The sequence below is a fragment of the Pelodiscus sinensis genome, chromosome 22 (genome assembly GCF_052426305.1).
Source record: "Pelodiscus sinensis isolate ZL-2025 chromosome 22, ASM5242630v1, whole genome shotgun sequence".
NCBI lineage: Eukaryota > Metazoa > Chordata > Testudines > Trionychidae > Pelodiscus > Pelodiscus sinensis.
In genome coordinates this window covers 20,186,429-20,206,797 of record NC_143073.1, presented here as the reverse complement: position 1 = coordinate 20,206,797, position 20,369 = coordinate 20,186,429, and the positions used below count along the sequence as shown (strand labels likewise).

Here is a 20,369-nt window from a genome sequence, read left to right as displayed (position 1 = left end):
CCCCGATCCTCCGGAAAAAGTGCCCTTTTCCGGAGGCTCTTATTCCTACTTTGAAGTAGGAATAAGAGCCTCCGGAAAAGGGCACTTTTTCCGGAGGATCGGGGCCAGTGTAGATGCTCTTTTCCGGCTTTTTTAAAAGCCGGAAAAAAGCGGCGGACATTTTTATTTAAATGCCGCGGGGGATATTTAAATCCCCCGCGGATTTCCCTACGACAACTAGTGAGATTTACATGCCCCTTCCGGAAAAGGGGCCAGTGTAGACGTAGCCCTTAAGTTCCTGCAGTATAGGTACATCAGTGGCCATTAGCCAAGATGGCCAGGAATGCAGATGGCTAGATGGACCATTGGTTTGACCCAGTATAGCTATTCTTATTTTCTTAACCTGTGCTGGGCAACATTTTTCATCCAAAACATTTGTTTGGTGAAAAATGCAGCTTCTGTGCCCTGAAACCTTTCTGTGCCCTGAAATTGAATTTGCATCAATTTCATCAACATATTTTGTCTGAGGAAACAAAACAAAACAAAAGACCTGAAAGGTTTTGTTTTAGTATTTTTAGAAAAAAGTTCAAGTTTTTAATTTGAAATGACTTTTTGTTTCAAACTTTCTTTTTGAAATTTTGAAATATTTTAAGAAGTGCTTGATATTGAACCAAAATACTTTGTTCAATATGAAACAATTTTCTTTCCGCTTTTCAACAATTTTTAATTTTTTTTTCAGTTCAACCGAAACAATTTTTCCTTTTGTTCAGAATTAGTAGCTTGTTATTTACACCACTCTAGTATGTATTTCTTATACATTTCTTTCTCATTGCACAGTGAGACAATCTGCTCCATTTGAGGCTCAGATATATTTCGGCCCTTTGTTCCTTTATTTTCTGCGCCTTCCTTTTTCTGATTCTCTTTTCCTGACCGTATCTCCTTCCTCCTTGTCTTTGTGCCTCTATTCCCTGTAACATTGTTCTCTACACAAGATGCTTCAGCCCCACTCCCTGCCCCATCCGGTCTGTTAAATTGAGCAGGGAGTGGTGAGATGCTTATCCCAGACATAGAACCATAAAACCACAGAGCTAGAAGGGACCGCAAACATCATCTCGTCTAACCTGCTGCTAAGACGCAGGATTTCTTATGTCTAAACCCTCCAAAACAGATGGTTCCAGCCTCCTTTTGAAAAACTCCTGCCTTCCTAGGCAGCTTGGTCCATTGTCCATCTTCTTTGGTGTATGAAGTTTTCCTGAGATTTAATCTGAAACGTCTCTGCTGTGCTTTGAACCCATTGCCTTTTCTCCTGTCCTTCATGGCAAGAAAGAACAACTTTTCTCCATCTTTTTCATGGCAGCCTTGTAAATGTTTGAAGACTTTTTTGCAAAGTAAGTACACCCAGTTCCTTCCACCTTTGCTCATATGGCTTGCACTGCATCCCATTAATCATCTTTGTCTCTTGCCCCTGGATCCTTTCCAGTTTCTCTATACCCTTTCTATGTAGCAGTGACCAAAACTGGATACAGTGCTTCAGCTGAGGCCTAAGCAGTGTGAAGTAGAGTGATACTATGATCTCCCGTGACTTGCATGCTATGTCTCTGTTCATTCAACCCAAAATTGCATGTGTACATGTCACAATTCAGTGTTGCAAAAAAAGCATCCCCTCATTTGGGGATGTATTGGCAGGAGCATTGTGAGCAAGACACAAGAAGTCCATACTTTCTACTCCATGCTGATTAGGCCTCAACTGGAGTAATATGTCCAGTTTAGTTTAGGAAAGATGCAGATAAATTGGAGAAAGTCCAGAGAAGAGCAGTAAAAATGATTGAAGGTCTAAAAAACCTGAGCAGCGAGGGAAGATTTTAAAAAATTGATTTGTTTAGTCTGGATAAGAGAAGGCTGAGGGGGATATGATAATGGTTTCCAAGTACAGAAAAGGTTGTTAGAAGGAGGAGGGAGATAAATTGTTCTTGTTAACCTCTGAGGCTAGGGAGACATGGGATTAAATTGCAGCAAGGGAGATTGAGGTTGGACATATAGAAAAAAACTTCCTAGCTGTCACATTTATTAAGCACTGGAATAAATTGCCTAGAGAGGTTGTGGAATCTCCCTCATTAAAGATTGTTAAGAGCAGGTTAGACACGAGGATGGTCTAGGTAATATTTAGTCTTGCCATGAGTTCATGAGTTGGGATTAGATGACTATTGAGATCCCTTTTAGTCCTATGAGTCTATAATTCTGTGGGGACAGCATTTTTGCCACATAGGCTGTGTCCAGACTCAGGGGTTTTTTCGGGAAAAGTAGCCTTTTTCCGAAAAAACTTCACCTGCGTCTAGACTGCAGCCGCGTTCTTTCGAAATTAAATCGAAAGAACGCGGCTTTTCTTTCGACGGTGGTAAACCTCCTTTCCCGAGGAAGAACGCCTTCTTTCGAAAGTGCTTCTTTCGAAAGAAGGCGTTCTTGAATGTAAATAGGGCTTCTTCGAAAGAGAGCATCCAGACTCACTGGGTGCTTTCTTTCGAAAAAGCGGCTTGCTCTTTCGAAAGTTCTGCATGCAGTCTAGACGCTCTCTTTCGAAAGAGGCTCTTTCGAAAGAGGCTTGCAGTCTAGACATAGCCTAAGAGATTAAATATCAAGTGTTGTCATTAAAGTGTTATCCATAGGCTTTATAGTTGATACTTTGATCTGCTTAGTAGGGGCAGGGGAATTTTCACGGTTAGGGTCATGATTTCAGTCTCTTTGCAGAACTAGATGCACTTAAGGAACATTTGGAAGGTTTCCCCTGTAGCCATAAGAGCCACAAAATATTTTTAAACAAACAAACAAACAAACAAACAAACAAATACAATTGAAAACTTAGATTATAGAGATTCCCAGTGTGTTATGGGTTGTATATTAGGGTATGTCTACACTGCCACCCTAGTTTGAACTAGGGTGGTAGTGTAGTGTGGGGGAAATCTCGCTCCCCTGGGGTACAGAGTCCCCAGAAGGGTCCGAGGCTGGAGGTCAAATCAGTGAGGCAGGAGAGAAACCTAGAAGGAAAACTTTATTATGCATGCATGCAGGCTGACAGCAGAGCAATAGCAGTCAGCCCCGAGAGACAGGTTCAGGGATCCTTTATACAGTATGCTCAGACAGTTTAGTTGTTGATTGTTTTCCTTTAACATATCAAAGTCTCAGCAGAAGCACTCTGAGATGTTTCTGTTCACACCAGGAGTGCTAGAAGTAAGTTTTACAGAACAAAGCCACATCAGAACTTGAGTGGAAAAGTCTACAAGGCAAACTGTGACAAAAATAAGGTGTAAAGGAGTCTATCGGGGCGCCCACTGGCACCCTCTACTCTCCGCCGGAGTCTTGTGCTCCCCTCACCCAGAGGTTCACCGTCTGGCATCCCCAGTCAACTAGCTTCTTGGCCCAGGGGGCCCCTTTAACACCAGGGGTCTCCGAGCTTCCCGTAGCAGGGAGAGGGGGGTCCGGGCCCGCCCCCTCTCACGGACCCCAGCCCAGGGCCCTAAGGACTCGGTACGCTTACGGCGTCCGGTCTGGCTGGCGGGGCGTCTGCCGTAACGTGCCAGCCCTTAAGCTCCCTTCGCCTGCCCTGGGCTGCTTCCTCTCCCTGTTGCGCTGTCTCGCCGATGTGGGGGCTTACCTCCGCAGTTTGGGTCCACCTCCCTCTCGGGCAGTCATGTCCGGCCTTTTAAATCCCCGCGCCGCTTGTGGGCGGGGGGTGGAGACTCCGCCCCCTGTACGTGGCTCTACTTCCGGCGGGGCAGCGCACCCGCCATCTGGTGCCGCCCCCCACGTGACGTCAGGCGTGGTCTCGGCAGGTGCAGGCGCGTTGCCGCCTCCGCGGCCTGGGAGCACCCGGCACATCGCCGCTCGCCCCACGCTGGGGCCGGCCCATTTGTCCCTGGCACCTCCGACTCCTGCCCACACACCGCCGCTCGTGGTGCGGCTGGTGCCAGGGCCTCTCGCTCCGACCCCTGGGTCGCCGCGAAGGCAACTTCCAGGGGGATCAGAGTGCGGGGCGCCTCTGCCCTGTCACAAAAGGGTTTACATGTCAAATTGTGACAGACTAGGAGTATTCATGAACTTGAGATAGGCATTGTAAGGGTCTTGATTAGAGTTAATTTGATTTCACTCTGATACAGGGAGAGAGGTCTGGAAAACTTTTAACCCTTACAGCAGTTTTCTTTTAGAGAGTTTTGATTTTTGCACAGTCCCCCCTTAGACACAATTGGAGTTAATTGATTTTTCTCCCACAGTAGACATACCCTTAGAGACCTAGATATTTAAATGTTTGTATGGAGATTCTGTGAATAAACCATAGATACTGTGGGAGGGTAAATCATATAGCTAGATAATGTGAACAGAGAAATGAGTGAGAGAATGGTTGAATGGATGGATGGTTATATTCTACAGATGAGTGGCCATTAGCTAGGTAGCATGGATGGATAGATAGATATAGAGAATTCTGCAGACGGACAGATACTATAGGAAGATTGTGTAGATAGGGACATACTGCATTCAGAAGTCTACGTAGGGCCAGAGGGCACCTCAAGAAATCATCCTAGTCCGTGCAAGCTGAAGTGTAGCCAAAACTTCGTTGATGGGTGTTTGTCAAACCTGTATTTAATGCAGTTAGGCCAACTCAGATTGATTTCCCTGGTTCTTTCCGGTAAGGAATGGGCAGAACGAGATGAAGGATTTGGACCCTTAATGTATGTGTCACTGGTTTGAATGACAATGAGGTACCATTGGAATGAGTGGTCAGGTGACATCTGCAATAAGAACAAGTGAGGATGAAAGAGCAATAACCTGTCATTGTCTCTAGCTGAATGGCATGATCACCAGTCTCCCGGTGACACTGGCAGATGGCAAAATCCGCATGTACCAGAGTGGCCTCCGCGCCATCCTGCAGACAGACTTTGGCCTCCAAGTGGCATATAACTGGGACTGGCATCTGGTGATCACCGTCCCCAGCAGCTATTATGGGGCCACATGTGGCCTGTGTGGGAACTTCAACCAGAACCCTGACGATGACCTGACGTCACCCAATGGCACCAGGGTCTCCTCCACTGTGGCCTGGGCAGCCGGTTGGAAAGTCCAAGACCAGGATGCGTTGTGCTGGGATTCCTGCCAAGAGAACTGCCTGACGTGTGATGAGAGCACAAAGGAGCTGTACAGGAGCGACAGTCGCTGCAGGTTGATCAGCCAAGCAGCGGGAGGGCCCTTCAGAGACTGTCACTCCAGAGTGAACCCCAGTGAGTTCTTTAATAGCTGTGTCGCCGACGGGTGTCTGAACAAGGGCGCTACAAGAATCTTGTGCCAGGCACTGGAGGCCTACGCAGCAACATGCACAGCCTACGGAATTACCCTCGATGACTGGAGGACGCCGTCTGGCTGTGGTGAGTCTGGCAGCGGGGTGCCTTTTCTGAAATGGTGTGGTCAGGTGTAGTCAGTAGAGAAGCCTGAACGTTTTTCATTCCACTGGAGTTTGGAGGGAAAATGCCATTCTCGTCACATTCAAAATGGTTACCAAATTGCCTGTTATAACAAAATGTCATTGCAGACCATACGTGTCAGCAAGGCTAGAGAATGGAACATTTTGATTTCTCATTTTGAAACAGCCTTTGATTTGAAAATGGGAAAGTGAGGTTTTGATTTTATCAAACCAAACACTTGGATTGACCTGCAACAATGTTGGGGGCAGGAATTTCATTTCTCTTCCCTTTCGGAATAGAAGAAAATCCAAAATCTTGGTATTCTCTATGAATGATAAATCAAGTCCCAGCTCCATTCCTGTAACCTATCTGGGCACTTGGTTGATGGAGGGGATGGTGAGTGGCCTGGGTGCATGACTGGGTATATCTGGGGGTTTTGGGCAGTGAGAACAACACTGACTCTGAGGGAGTGAGCATGTGTCCTAAGCTCCCTCCTCTGCCCCTTGCAGTACAGGACCCTTAGTGTGTGTCTAGACTACATGGCTCCATTGATGGAGCCATGTAAATTAGTGTATTAGGCATAGGCAAAGAAGCAGGGATTTAAATAATCCCTACTTCATTAAAATAAACATGGCCACCACACTGTGCTGCTGATCAGCTGATCCGGCACAGCGGGACAGTCTAGACGTGCCACGGTCGACAGGGGAAGCCTTTGTCGACCACTCTGGTTGCCTTGTGAAACGGAATTATTTAAATCCCCGCTTCTTTGCCTATGCCGAATTCACTAATTTATATAGCTCCGTCAACGGAGCCATGTAGTCTCGACACACCCTTAGTACCCCTTGGAGCATTGGGGAGAGCACCGATCCCCTACTGAGCCTTCCCAACCACTTCTGAAGTACTGTGTCCATGGCACAGTGAAGTGCATTAGGAGAAGCATTGCCAGCAGATCTAGGGAAGTGATTATTCCCCTTTATTCGGCTCTGGTGAGGCCACATCTGGAGTATTGTGTCCAGTTCTGGGCTCCTCACTACAGAAAGGATGTGGATGCATTGGAGAGGGTGCAGCAGAGGGCAACCAAAATGATTATGGGGCAGGAGCACGTGGCCTACAAGGAGAGGCTGAGGGATTTTGGTTTGTTTAGTCTGCAGAAGAGAAGAGTGAGAGGGGATTTGGTAGGAGCCTTCAACTACCTGAAAGGAGGTTCCAAAGAGGATGGAGAGAGGCTGTTCTCAGTAGTGACGGATGGCAGAACAAGGAGCAATGGTCTGAAGTTACAGTGCGGAAGTTCTAGGTTATAGGAAAAACTATGTCCCTAGGAGGGTGGAGAAGTGCTGGGATGGGTTCCCTAGGGAGGGGGCGGAATCTCCATCCCTAGAAGTTTTTAAGTCCTGGTTTGACAAGCCCTGGCTGGGATGATTGAGTTGGGTTGGTCCTGCCTAGAGCAGGGGGCTGAACTTGGTGGCTCCTGAAGGCTCTGCTAGCCCTAGAATTCTAATACAACTCTGGGGCGTTGGAGCCAGCACTGACTCAAGAGGGGAATACCCTGCTCCTCTGCATGCAGAACACTGACCGCTGGCTCCACACTGGTCAGCCCTGACTCACCCTGAGTGCTCCCCGTAGATGCTAGCAGAGATCGGCTCATGGCCCCTGAGATTTGGCCTTGTGGTTCCCGAATGCAGAAATGAATCCCGGCCCCCTTTTCCTGCGGACTGTTTTGTGCAGGGTGCCTCATGCCTGAGGTGCTGGTTGCACATGAGAATTGTCTGTAGCTCTCACTGTCTAGGCCAGGGGCCTGGAACAATTTCTCTAGTGGGGGGGCTGAGAGCCATTGAACCAAACTGTAAACACTGTGTATAGTGGAAACGGCTGCAAGTCAGGGGGAGCTGCAGCACCTCGACCCCTACATCCTGCACTTATGTGTCTAGGGCAAAATACAGGACTATGTAGCACTTTAAAGACTAACAAGATGGTTTAGTCCTGTATTTTTTCTCAGCTACACCAGACTAACACGGCTACATTTTTATGTGTCTAGGGCGTTTTTTTCATTTGTTTCCTGTCTTTTTAAAACTCCCCCTCCCAATTCTGTCCCAGCCCTGCCCTGCCCTGAGAACAGCCACTACGAGGCCTGTGGGGACGCCTGCCCAGCCAGCTGCTCCGACCGAACTGCCAACACCTCTTGCCGGGAGCCCTGCGTGGAGACCTGCCAGTGTAACGCCGGTTACGTCCTCAGCGCCGGGCAGTGCGTCCCCGTGGGGAGCTGTGGCTGCGACTACAACGGCCGCTACTACCAGCCCAGCGAGGAGTTCTGGGCCGATGAGAACTGCCGCTCTCGGTGCAGGTGTGACCCCAGCCTGGGCATGGTGCTTTGCCAGGAGACCAGCTGCAAGGCCAGTGAGAGATGCGCCGTGGTCAACGGGGTCCGGGGCTGCCAGCCAATCAGCTACTTCACCTGCATAGGTACTGGAGATCCCCACTACACCACCTTTGATGGGAAGAAGTACGACTTCATGGGCACCTGCATCTACCAGTTCGCGGCTCTTTGCTCCCAGGACCCCACGCTCACCCCATTCAACGTCAAAGTGGAGAATAACAACCGGGGCAGCAAGGCCGTGTCCTTCACCAAAACTGTGACCTTAGAGGTTTACAACGTGACCATCAGCCTGAGCCAGGAGCATCCTCGCAAGATCCAGGTAGGGACACAGGATCACGGGGGAATACAGGAAGGTATCTCAGTGATCGCTTGCCTGGGCTTTTTGTTCTTTTCTTCTCTCTCGGAAGGGCTCAGGAGTTTAGTGTTTAGAGCAGGGGGGCTGGGAACTAGGACTCCTGGGTTCCACCACTGGCCTGTAAGGGGTGTTGGGTCTAATAATTGGAGCAGGGGCTCTGGGAGCCAGGAACCCTGTGTTCCGTCATAGCTGTGGGACCTACTGGCTTACAGTGTTAAGAACTAGAGCCCCTCCATTCTGCTCCTACCTGGGGGAAGTGGTCTGATGTGAGACATTTTGGATTTTGTTCCTTCCTGTGCCCCTGACCAACAATCTAGGTCAAGTCGCTTCCTGTCTTTGTGCCTCTGTGAGCAGGGCTCCAATGGAAACGCTGCACCGAAGCAGCTGCCCTGTTGTAGCACTTCCATGAAGATGCTACTATGTGGACAGGAGACCTTCTCCAGCTGGGGTAGTTAATCCCCCTCCACAAGAGGCAGTGGTTCTGTGGCCAGGAGAAATGCTCGGTCAGCAAAGCACTCACTATGCTGCCTGTTAGCTCAGTGTGACTGAGTTGTGTGGGCAGAGGTGTTCATGCTCCAAGTAATGCGATTACACTGAGGTAAGGGTTTAGTGTAGGCCTGGCTGATTTCCCCAGCCCCAACAAGTCACTTCACGGGGTGTGGGGAGTGGAGCTTGGTGAATAACAGGCCTTTGATTCACTGCTGGTTCTGGAAATGCTGACAATAATTCTCTTTTGAGTCAAAGGAAACATTCCACCCAGCCTAAAAGGAAGCTTTTGTTTCTGGCCATTTAAAACCACACAGCAAAGGAAATGACAGGCTAGATTCCCACAACTGCCCGCCCCGCTAACCACTCTCTGTGGGCCAGTGCTTGAGCACTCCCCTGAGATGGGGAAGACCTGGATTCCATTCCTCCTTTGGCTCACTGCAAAGAAGGAATTTGAATTTCTGGATCATCCCCTAGCTACGGAACTATGGGATATTTGGAGGGAGGCTTGGCTTTTATTTGGCTTTGCTTATATATATGGACTATAAGGTAGATAGAAAGCTGGTTAGATTGTCGGGCTCAACGGGTAGTGAACAACGGCTCGATGTCTGGTTGACAGTCAGTTTCTAGCGGAGTGCCCCAAGGATCAGTTCTGGGGCCACTTTTCTTCAATATCATTATTAATTAACTGAATGAGGGGATGGATTGCACCCTCAGCAAGTCCACAGATCACACTAAGCTAGGGGGAGAGGAAGATACATTGGAGAGCAGGGATAGGGTCCAGAGTGACCTAGACACATTGGAGGGTTTGGCCAAAAGAAATCTGATGAGGTTCAACAAGGACAACTGTAGAGTCCTGCACTAATGATGAGGGGGCTGGAGCACATGACCTATGAGGAAAGGATGAGGGATTTGGGCTTATTTAGTCTGCAGAAGAGAAGAGTGAGGGGGGATTTGATAGCAGCCTTCAACTTCCTGAAGGGGGGTTCCAAAGAGGATGGAGAGAGGCTGTTCTCAGTAGTGACAATGGCAGAACAAGGAGCAATGGTCTCAAGTTGCAGTGGGGGAGGTCTAGGTTGGATGTTAGGAAAAACGATTTCACTAGGAGGGTGGGGAAGCACTGGAATGGGTTCCCTAGGGAGGGGGTGGAATCTCCATCCCTGGAGGTGTTTAAGTCTCGGCTTGACAATGCCCTGGCTGGGTTGATTTAAAAAGTTGGGATTGGTCCTGCTTTGGGCAGGGGGCTGGACTCGATGCCTCCTGAGGTCTCTTCCTGTCCTGGGATTCTAGGATTCTAAGATTCTATATTTCATATTAATGCTACGTCTTTCCAGGGTGTGAAAAATCTACCCCCTGAACACTGTAATGAAGCCAACCTAGCCCCCGGGGGTTTAGCTCACTCTGGTGTTAAATGTGATACCGCAGTTCAATCCTGCTTGTTATAAGGCAGGGGAGGGGGATGCATCCAGGCATACTGCATCCCAGGTGAATGCCCTAACGACCGGGCTGAACGTAATTGTAGAAACTACTCCTGCATGTGTCCCATGGCATCCAGCCTGCCTTTTCCCATCTCAGCTATCCCACCAATTGTTATTCTACGAGGACATGATTTCTGGTTGAAGAAAACTGCATTTATCAGCAAGTGTGTCCTTTGTGTGAGATTTTCTACCCACCTCTAGTCTTTAATACATTAGCTGTGTAGCACTCTTGGCGAGAAGGAGCTTTAGAAAAGGGAAAAGCTCTCCGTGAAGGGCAATGGGATGAAATATTAACACACTAGGTTATCCTCTACGATGGAGCCAGGCCATGTCTGGCAGCTCAATGGAATTATGTCAGGCTGAATCAAATCCTTGACAATCTCTATTATATATTTTCCAGGTGGATGGTGTCTTTGTGGACCTGCCCTTCTCCCAGAAGAACAAATTCAAAGCCTACATCAGTGGTGTCCATGGTTTCATCAAGACTGACTTTGACCTGAGAGTGAGCTTCGACTGGTACAGCTACGCCAGGGTCATCATACCCAGCAGCTACACCGGCGCCATCTGCGGGCTCTGCGGCAATGCCAATCAGGACCCCAGTGACGATCTGACCATGAAGGATGGAACTCGGACAGCTGATGAGGTTCAGTTCGCCGACAGCTGGAAGGTGGGGGAGGTCCCAGGCTGCTCGGCTAGTTGCACCGGGGACTGCTCAGTCTGCAGCGAGGCTCAGAGACAAACCTACAGGGGAGAGCAGTACTGCGGGGTCCTCGCCAGAGGGGACGGGCCGTTCAGTCAGTGCCACGGGGCCGTCGACCCCACCCCCTACTTCGACGACTGTGCCTTTGACACCTGCCAGTACAAGGGTCACCATGACTTTCTGTGCAGCGCGATCAGCGCCTACGTGATGGCCTGCCAGGCCCGGGGCATCCCGACAGGGCAGTGGAGATCGGCCTCCTTCTGCAGTAAGTGTCGCCTACTATAGTCTGCTTTAGGGTCTGGCTGTTGCACATGTGCACCAGTGCCCTCGGCAGGGCGAGGTCAGAACTGTTTACTTCACAGGGTACAATATGGTTGCTACAGCTTCTAGGCCTCGACATTTTCACCGTGTGATTAAAATGTATACGGTCTCTGAAATATTTTTTCATTCTGTGTTGCATTATTTAAAGCTTAGATGTGCCTGGAAACTTTCGCTTAGAGCCGATCTGTTCTGTTTCCGGTATTTTCATGGCTTCATCCACACTTACAGCACCACCGCTGCACCGACGCAGCTGTGGTACTGGAATGCTCAGTGAAGATGCTGTCTCTGCTGATTAGAGAGCTTCTCCCAAGGGTGTAGTTAATTCACCTCCTCCAGAAACAGTAGTTATGGCAACGGAAGAAGCCCTTTTGTTGCCATAGCGCTGTTTAGACCAGGAGGTTGGTTGGTGGTGGGTGTGGATTTTCCACATTCCTGCATGGTGTATTTACCTATGGGAGTCTGTAATGTAGACCCAGTCTTATACTTCGCCTTCCCAGAGTAAACTGAATTACTACTTTGGTGTTTAAGGCAAGGCTTGACAAAGCCTTGGCTGGGATGATTTAGTTGGGGTTGGTCCTGCTGTGGGCAGGGGCCTGGACTCAGTGACTCCAGAGGTCTCTTCCAACCCTAGGATTCTATGAGTCTTTGAGTCTATGATAGGCATTCACGAATCTTGTAATTTACTGCAAGGCAGGAATGACTGGTGTCTTTCATGGGGAGGATTTGGCCAAAGGGATCCTTCATCAGTAAGTAGCAGAGCTAGGGAAAGAACCCAGGAGTTCTGAGCCCCCTGCTGGCAACATAATGCAGATTCCTGCTCTTCCAGTGGAGAGGTGGCCCTTCCTCCCCCCGATTGGAATGGGACCCAGGCGTTCTAATGGCCAACTAGAGCGTGCTTTTCAGAGACAAGGCTAGGACCAGGAGTCCTGATTCTCATTTTCTTGCTTTAAACATCCTCACAGACATGAAAAGGAGACTTTCTACACCACTAAGCAAGGGGAAGGGGGGGGGGTGAGTTCAACCAGCTTCGCCTCACACTGATATTTCAGTTTTCTCCAACTCTTTTTTCAGAACCCACCTGCCCCCTTAACTCTCACTACGAGCTCTGTGGAACCAGCTGCCCTACCACCTGCCACAGCACGTGGGCTCTGCATCGGTGTGAGGAGCCCTGTGCTGAAGGGTGTTTCTGTGATACTGGATTCACCCTGAGTGGAGACCAGTGCGTCCCCGTCGCGCAGTGCGGCTGTGTGCACCAGGACAGGTACTACCAGAAAGAAGAGGAATTCTACCCCAGCACCTCCTGCCGGGAGCGGTGCCTGTGCAAGGGCAACGGGGTCATCGAGTGCCGGGAGGCCTCCTGTGGAGTAAATGAGGAATGCGGTGTGAAGAACGGAGTCCTGGGCTGCCACACCGTAGGCTATGGAACATGCCTTGTGTCTGGCGGCAATCATTACACAGCCTTTGATGGATGGGCCCTTGACTTTCAGGGCTCCTGCACTTACACCTTAGCCAAGGTCTGCAGAAGTGACTCTGGGCTGGGGAACTTCTCCGTGGTGGTAGAGAATGAGGGTGCTGGTGGTGGCCATGTGGTTGTGATGAAGACAGTGGTGGTCTCTGTTCATGATTACACCATCACCATGGAGCGGGGAAGGAAGTGGAAGGTTCTGGTAAGTCCCGGTTTGAGATTAATTTTATATTGCACTAGTGCTTGTGTGTACGCATGTGTGTGCGTGTGTGTACCGAATCCCCACCACTGATGGGTGAATTTCCCTCTTCTTGGCACAGGTTGGCGGGGAGCTCTACACCCTCCCGCTGGCTACGAATGATGGGAAACTTTGGATCAACCAGGAGGGGAACAACATCATTCTCCAGTCTGCCGCTGGCCTCGGAGTCTTTTATGATGCTGCCACCTACCTCCGAGTGTCCATCCCCAGCACCTACAAGGGACATGTGTGTGGCCTGTGTGGAAATTTTAATGATGACAAGAATGACGACCTCCTGCTGCCTGGTGTGAAGAACACCCAGAATGTGGATGAATTTGTCTCCTCTTGGAAGGTGCCCATTGAGGGCGCCTTGTGTTCTGATGGCTGCGGTGAGAAGTGCCCCACGTGTGATGCGGCCCAGACAGCACCATACCAGGCGGAGAGCTCCTGTGGGCTGATCAAAGCTGCCTCAGGTCCCTTCAGAGACTGCCACTCACTGGTCAGCCCGGCCGAGTACTTCAGCCAGTGTCTTCACGACATGTGCACCACCAACGGGACGGGAGAAACCCTCTGCCAGAGCCTGCAGGCCTACGCGGCCGCCTGTCAAGCCACTGGGGCCAGGATCAAGACCTGGAGAACGGCCTCCTTCTGCCGTGAGTCTACAGGACAATCCACAGTCTGTACTTCAGTAGCCATATTTGCTGTGGTTCTTGTGGTACCCACCCCCCAGTGCCTCTCCAGACTAAGTCGTGTCCTCTCTCTGTTTTGGTGGGAGAGCTCAGCTCAACCTGGCTTTCTGTCTGAGATGATTGTAACTTTCTTCTCTCTCTCCAGCCCTGGCCTGCCCGGCCAACAGCCACTATGAGCTGTGCACCAGGTCCTGTGATTTCACCTGCGCTAGCTTGTTCGCCCCTGTCCGCTGCACCGGGAAGTGCTTTGAAGGCTGCTTATGTGATCCAGAGTATGTGTCTGATGGGGGGGTGTGCGTCTCCATGGACAAGTGTGGCTGTGTGCACAATGGACGCTACATCAAGGTGGGTGCTGGGTAATTGATCCATTGGGCCTCTCTGGTGCTGCCCTTCTCCTCTGGTGGTAGGATTCCAGTGGGGGTTAGAATGATTGCAAAGCAGCATGTTCTGTGCGGTTGTACTGAAAACCGAGAAGCATTTCCTGCTGGCAAAGCCCCCCTGCGGCTTCGTCTGTGCTCAGGGCAGCGGTGCCTAGGAAATGTGAGTCCCATTGATTCTACTACAGGGATGGCAGGGCTGGAACAACCAAAGCAGCAGCTGCCCCCAGAAGCTCCTTTCCCAGTGTTACATGGAGCCCGGAGCATCCTGTGGGGGAGCCAGGTGTCTGGGTTTCCTTGGCTCTGCGTGGTCGCCCCTGCAGTCTCGGTGGACTGATCTAGGGAACTCCCCAATCACCTGGTCTGTAACGTGACTCCCTTGGGGTCAGATCAGAGCCGTACACACATATCCAGGTACAGTACTGAGATGTAGTTTGTTTACAGGACATTTAAGTGACAGCTGGACCATGCAGGAATGAAACGGTATGGCAGGCTGGCGCCTGAGCAAATGTGCAGGGAATGGGACATGGGACGAGGTGTCTGACTCTGATCCAGGATTAGTTGGCTGAGGAGGATGGGGAAAGCAATATGGGGTCTTCCCCTCCTGGGGCCCAGCTCTGACATAGCCTTAGTTCAGTGGGTGGAGTATGAGGCCCTTCCCCTCTACTCTGGCTCCTGGGAAACAAGAACATTGACTGTGTGTAAAGAAAAGCTCTGGTAGGAAAATCTGCCTTGCACGTGAAAATCACCACTGCAGCTGACCCTTGGGCAGGGGCATTGTTGTGTGTGTGCGAGGGTGGGGGGGAAGTTAGTGAACCTCAGTCTGGAGGCCTGTCAATCCTGCACCTTGCTCTCTTTGTGGTCAACATTCCTGACTGCTTGTCTCCATTGGTCCTCCCACAGCTCTGTATACTGCTGCTTCCAGTCTCTCCTGCTGGGTGTGACTCCCTTTGCATTCCCTAAGCAAAGCTGTCTGGGTCTTTCCCTACAGGCTGGGGAGAGCTTTGTCTCCAGTGGCTGCTCCGAGATATGCACCTGCCAGGCCTCAGGCGAGGTTGTCTGTGAGGAGTCCCAGTGCACCCAAGAGGAGGAATGCATGGTCAGGAATGGGATGCGCAGCTGTGTGCAGCAGATGGGCCGGTGCACACTGGCCCCGGGAGCATGGTTCACCTCCTTCGATGGTGTCACAAGGAAAGTCCTCCTTGATGGGGCCTATGAGCTGACTTCCCTCTGCGAAGGGACCAACCTCCCCTGGTTCCGGATGGTGGTTATTGTGTTCAGAGGAGATGACTTGGCAACTCCAGAAGGCATCTACGTTTTCTTCGATGAGGGTCTTATCCATATCAATAAGAAAAAGGAGGTCTGGGTAAGAGGAAGCTGGGTTAGCACAGCCTAATCCAAGGAGAGAGCAAAAATCTGGGGGAGGAGTGATCTGCCCAAAGTCACATGTTACGCTGGAAATTGAGTGCGGGACTCCTCTTAGGACCCTGAAGTAGCCACTAATACAGGAGTCCCAGCCCCCAGCACTAACCTCCTGGACCCTCACCCCACCCTCTGAGAGGTGGGCCTAGAACCCTTCCGTTCTGAACCTTAGCCACTCATCACCAATGGATTAAGCACCACATGGAGCGAGGAGCCTGAACTCCTCACCTCCTCTAATGGCCAGGCTGCACTGCGCCAATATAAAGGCTGTTCCTAGCACACCAGCAGGCTCACCTGCAGTAGCTCTAGGGATCTGGATTGAAGAGAAGACTTTTGTTTAGTCATTTTAACCACTCGACCCCTGGCGCGAGCGTTGTCCGAGGAGACCCCTCGCCTTTGCTAAGTGGGTGAGAGCTGGGGCTCAGGATGGTGCTTTGAGTAGATCTAGTCCTGGTCCCAGCTGGAAATGGAGAGTGAAGCATGCACGTCTGTGTTGTGGGCAGGATTTCTGGCATTGTTTTTTGGACAGAAAATACGTATTTGCTGAACCCAGAACTTTTCCTGAAGCAGGTTGGATTTGATGAAGGCCCCGAATGAACAAACAAACCCAACCCCTCTGGACAAGATCTGAAATGGTCAAAATGAAACATTTTGGTATTTTCAAAATGAATAATTCTGGTTTTTCATATAGAATAGCAGCTTTGTGCTCAAACCATTGGTGAGCTAGTTCACAAACCAGTTAACAGGAAAGGTCAAAACAGAAACGGCACCACTTTACTGAAACAAACCATTTTGACTGAGCTGTAACAGCAACAACAAGCACAGTCTCTTGCTTGTGAACATTTTGAAGACTTTCTGTACTAATTCAGGATAAAAAACATTTCAAACTCTTGAAAAATCATGGGAGTACTAGAAAACCATTTCCTCCCTCCTTGGGTATTCACAACCCCCAAAACAATCCTGCTTTGAGTGTGGCTCCAAGGACTGAAGGAATACACTCTGGGGACCATTATATATTCTCTGCCCAGCCTTATTTCTATCACAGTAGGGGAGGGAGACTGGGAATAAGGAGTCCCAAGTATGGAAGCACAGTGGGGGCCCACTTGTGATCAGGGCCCCATTGTACTAGGCACTGCATAGACACACAGCAAGACACGGGCCCCACCCACCTGTGATCAGGGCCCCATTGTGCTAGGCACTGCATAGACACACAGCAAGACATGGGCCCCACCCACCTGTGATCAGGGCCCCATTGTGCTAGGCACTGCATAGACACACAGCAGGACACGGGCCCCACCCACCTGTGATCAGGGCCCCATTTTGCGGGGCACTGCATAGACACACAGCAAGACACGGGCCCCACCCACCTGTGATCAGGGCCCCATTGTGCTAGGCACTGCATAGACACACAGCAAGACACGGGCCCCACCCACCTGTGATCAGGGCCCCATTTTGCGGGGCACTGCATAGACACACAGCAAGACACGGGCCCCACCCACCTGTTATCAGGGCCCCATTGTGCGGGGCACTGCATAGACACACAGCAGGACACGGGCCCCACCCACCTGTGATCAGGGACCTGTTGCGCTGGCCCAAAGAATCAGCACCCCCTGCTGTGTTATATGGGCCCCACTGTCTCATAATGGGGCCTGCAGACACTAGACTCCCTCTCACAAAGCCCAGGTTTTCTCTGATCTCCCGTCTGTGCCTTCCAGGTGAGAGGTCACCAAAAGCAGTTCCCGGTGATGTTGTCCAAAACTCTGTCTGTGAGCGAGTCTCAGGGCACCATCATGATTGTCCAGGGCTCCAGAATAAAGATCCTGTTCAGCCTGAGCGGGGAGGTGACAGTGACAGTCAGCCAGAGCCTGGCCAACGAGCTGTGTGCACCTTGTGGGAACTTCAATGGTGATGACTCCGATGACCTGCGGCTGCCCAGTGGGCAGGTGGTGGGGAACATCACAGAGGTCTTTGAAGCCTGGAAGGCACGAGACCTCCCAAGAAGGTAAGGGGCTCTTCAAAGGGCTGCTTCTTCCAGGGCAGCCTGGCCACCCACTCGCCGCCTGTGTGCTCCTGGGCTTAGCCTGGTTCCTAGATTGCACAGGTTCCAAGGCGAGAGAAGGCCTCCGAGATGCTCTAGTCCAGCCCCCGCGTAACCAGGCCAGGACTGGTGCAGACCTTTTAGAAAAGCATCCAGTCTGGATTGGAGCCTTTTCAGTGCTGGAGAATCCACTACTGGGTTGGGGCTGTCTGATGGGAAATACCAAACCTGTCCTAGGAGAGTTGACGCTGCCCTTCAGACCCATAGCTCAGAGTGAAAACGCGTCCTCACTGGAGTGGCAGCTGTGACAACAACATTCCAACCAGCCCGCCAAGCCTGAAGTCCCTCTTGCTGGCCCTGGGCCCCAGTGCAGAATGGAGGGGGAAGATGGTCTTGCTCTTCTTCTAGCCTCTCGTGCCTGTGCACCCCCTGGGACTGAAAAGGGGCCCTGAAGCTGCAGCCAGCTCTGATGAACCAGTGCTGCTGCCATGTGCCCAGGGCAGAAGCCCGGCTGGTCTCTCTGGGTGTGTCTACCCCTCAGCCAGGTGGGACCGCAGCATGTGCAGCGATAGCTCCACTGGGTTGGGTGAGCTAGCTCACCAAAAATAGCAGCAAAGCTGCAGCAGCCTGGGAGAACTGCACAAGTACCTGCCTGGGGCCTGGGGCAGGCCTGTGGTCAGGCTGTTAGCTGCTGTCAAGCTACTGAGGCAGCCCTACCCCTGCTGCAGTCTCCCCTTCTGATTGCATTGTAGACGTAGCCTGGTCAGTAAGCAAGAAGGGACTTTCAGGGCTGGAAGCCAGGGACCCCCACCCGACACCTGTGTTCTGGAACCTGCTGGCCAGGGCTACCTGCCTCCCCCTTGGCTGGCCAGGGCCACCTGCCTCCCCCTTGGCTGGCCAGGGCCACCTGCCTCCCCCTTGGCTGGCCAGGGCCACCTGCCTCCCCCTTGGCTGGCCAGGGCCACCTGCCTCTCCCTTGGCTGGCCAGGGCCACCTGCCTCCCCCTTGGCTGGCCAGGGCTACCTGCCTCCCCCTTGGCTGGCCAGGGCTACCTGCCTCCCCCTTGGCTGGCCAGGGCTACCTGCCTCCCCCTTGGCTGGCCAGGGCCACCTGCCTCCCCCTTGGCTGGAGTAGACAGTAGCTCAGATTCCTTTCTGTGGCACCTTCGCTCTGCTTCTGCTTTGGCCCCTGGCATAGAGGAGGGCAGCCACGGGCTGCTTCACCACCTGGCTCCACCCAGAGCTGCTGCAGGGACACAGAGTATGAGGGTGACTGCTCTTGCCCCAAGCCTGGCATGGCCCATACGCTGGGACTTCTGAGGTGGGCAGCACAGCTCTTGCCCCTACCAGCACTACATTACTCCAGCCCTGGGGCAATTCTTCTGGCACCTTTATTAACCTAGAGTGAGGTGCGAGGCGGGGCGGATGCTCTCAGTCACTGTATGGACTCTGGGTTCTTGATGAGATGGTCCCAGTGTCCACAGAGTTCACTGGATTTCGGTCCAGTTGGCAGGCAGGAGTCTCTTAAAATATTTTGAGGTGGTTGGATAAAAAGTTCTATCAAGCTCGATCCCTTTGGCAGCCCAGCAGGAGGGACAAGATTTGGTCTCTTTCTCTTCTAGCAGTGTCTGAAAGCCGGCAGAGCCACCCCTTCCCTTCTCTGCACTGGGCTGGCCGGTCACTCATCACAGGTGACAGTGTGTGCCTTCCTGTGTGTGCGGCGCTCCCAGCAGTGCTGGGAAATCGCTTCTGTACCTGTCAACAAAGACGTTTGCGGCAGATCTGAAGCAGCCCACTCCGGCATTTCTCGGGAAACGGCTTTCAAGTAGCACGTGAATCCGCCTGCGCGGTTCCTTCACACCGCCCTTTACGGCCTTTTTATGCTGCCACAGTGGAATAAAGGATCCTTGGAAAACTGCGACTCAGGCTATGTCTCAGTGCAAAGCGGGCTGGGAAGCTGGGCAGCCGGTCCTAGGCACGCTGCCGATACCCTGGGGACCATGGGAGAGCTGTGCCAAGGTGGGTAACCACAGCCTCCCTCTGAGCCAGAAGGTGCCTTGCCTAACCCATGGAGCCCTCGGCTCTGCATCCAACCCACAACTGCCGGGGTCAGCCCATGAGCCGACCCGCCATCTGCTGCCGTCATTTACCTCTGTTCGTGTCTGCACCCACAGCAGCAAGCTGTGCTGAGGGGGCAGGGGAAGGGCATGGATGTGAGTGAGCAGTGGGTGGGGTCTTGCAAGGAAGAGGTGGCACGCGGTCAGGGCGGGCATAAGTGTGGGGTGGGGGCAGGGCTTTGAAAAGGAGGTGTGCGGAGGGGACTTGGGGGAAGGGCTGTCACATTAGGTGCTGCTTATTATTGTCTTAAGCGGGGATGGGGAAACTTTTCTGGGTGGGGGGCTGTTAACCCATGAAGATATCAATCTGGGCTGCCCAAAAGTGCACATACACAAACTATTGCAGATGCCCCAGCTAGGGTGCAGAAGATGAGGTCCCGCAAAGAGCTCAAAAAACCCAACCCACCCTTGCCTCTACAGTCACTGGTCACAAAAACTTCCCCCAGAATCACAATGTACAGGTATCGGGGGAGGAGGGGTCATTGCCGCCATCAAACGATTTTTATCCCTAAAACCAGGGGCAAACACTTGAACCCACCTCAGGGTACCCCAAGCTCTTCTGCCACAAGAGAGCTTGAAAAGAGAAAAACAAGCTGCAGTCTCCAGTAGCTGACCTCTCAGTCTGAGCCATGAAGACACACACCGACACACAGACCTCCTGCACCTTCCAGGACACAAGAATCACTTACAAAAGTGACTTTTATTACAAAACAAAAGAGATACTTGAGAAAGCAGACTTGGTTGCTAGATGTTACAGAGCAAGTAAGGAAAACAAATTAAAAACACAGAAAATCTCTGGGAACAATGCTTAGATGGTAAATGGAGAGGGGTAAATAGATCCACACAAAGTAGTTCAAACCAAACCACAAAATAAAGAAAAAATACCC

At 51.5% G+C, this 20,369-nt stretch overlaps 1 protein-coding gene across 1 annotated transcript in view; it reads left to right on the top strand.

Moving 5' to 3' along the window:
- LOC102449199 (IgGFc-binding protein-like) overlaps positions 1-19,286 on the top strand; it is a 120,648-nt gene extending 101,362 nt beyond the window's left edge. The window contains exons 48-56 of the mRNA XM_075907483.2: positions 4,814-5,387; positions 7,518-8,116; positions 10,517-11,081; positions 12,209-12,804; positions 12,923-13,493; positions 13,675-13,874; positions 14,898-15,272; positions 17,044-17,330; positions 18,988-19,286. Of these exons, the coding sequence (XP_075763598.2) occupies positions 4,814-5,387; positions 7,518-8,116; positions 10,517-11,081; positions 12,209-12,804; positions 12,923-13,493; positions 13,675-13,874; positions 14,898-15,272; positions 17,044-17,330; positions 18,988-18,997 (3,777 nt within the window). The 3' untranslated portion in view covers positions 18,998-19,286. The remainder of the gene's footprint in view (positions 1-4,813; positions 5,388-7,517; positions 8,117-10,516; positions 11,082-12,208; positions 12,805-12,922; positions 13,494-13,674; positions 13,875-14,897; positions 15,273-17,043; positions 17,331-18,987) is intronic.
- Positions 19,287-20,369: the final 1,083 nt, after the last annotated feature.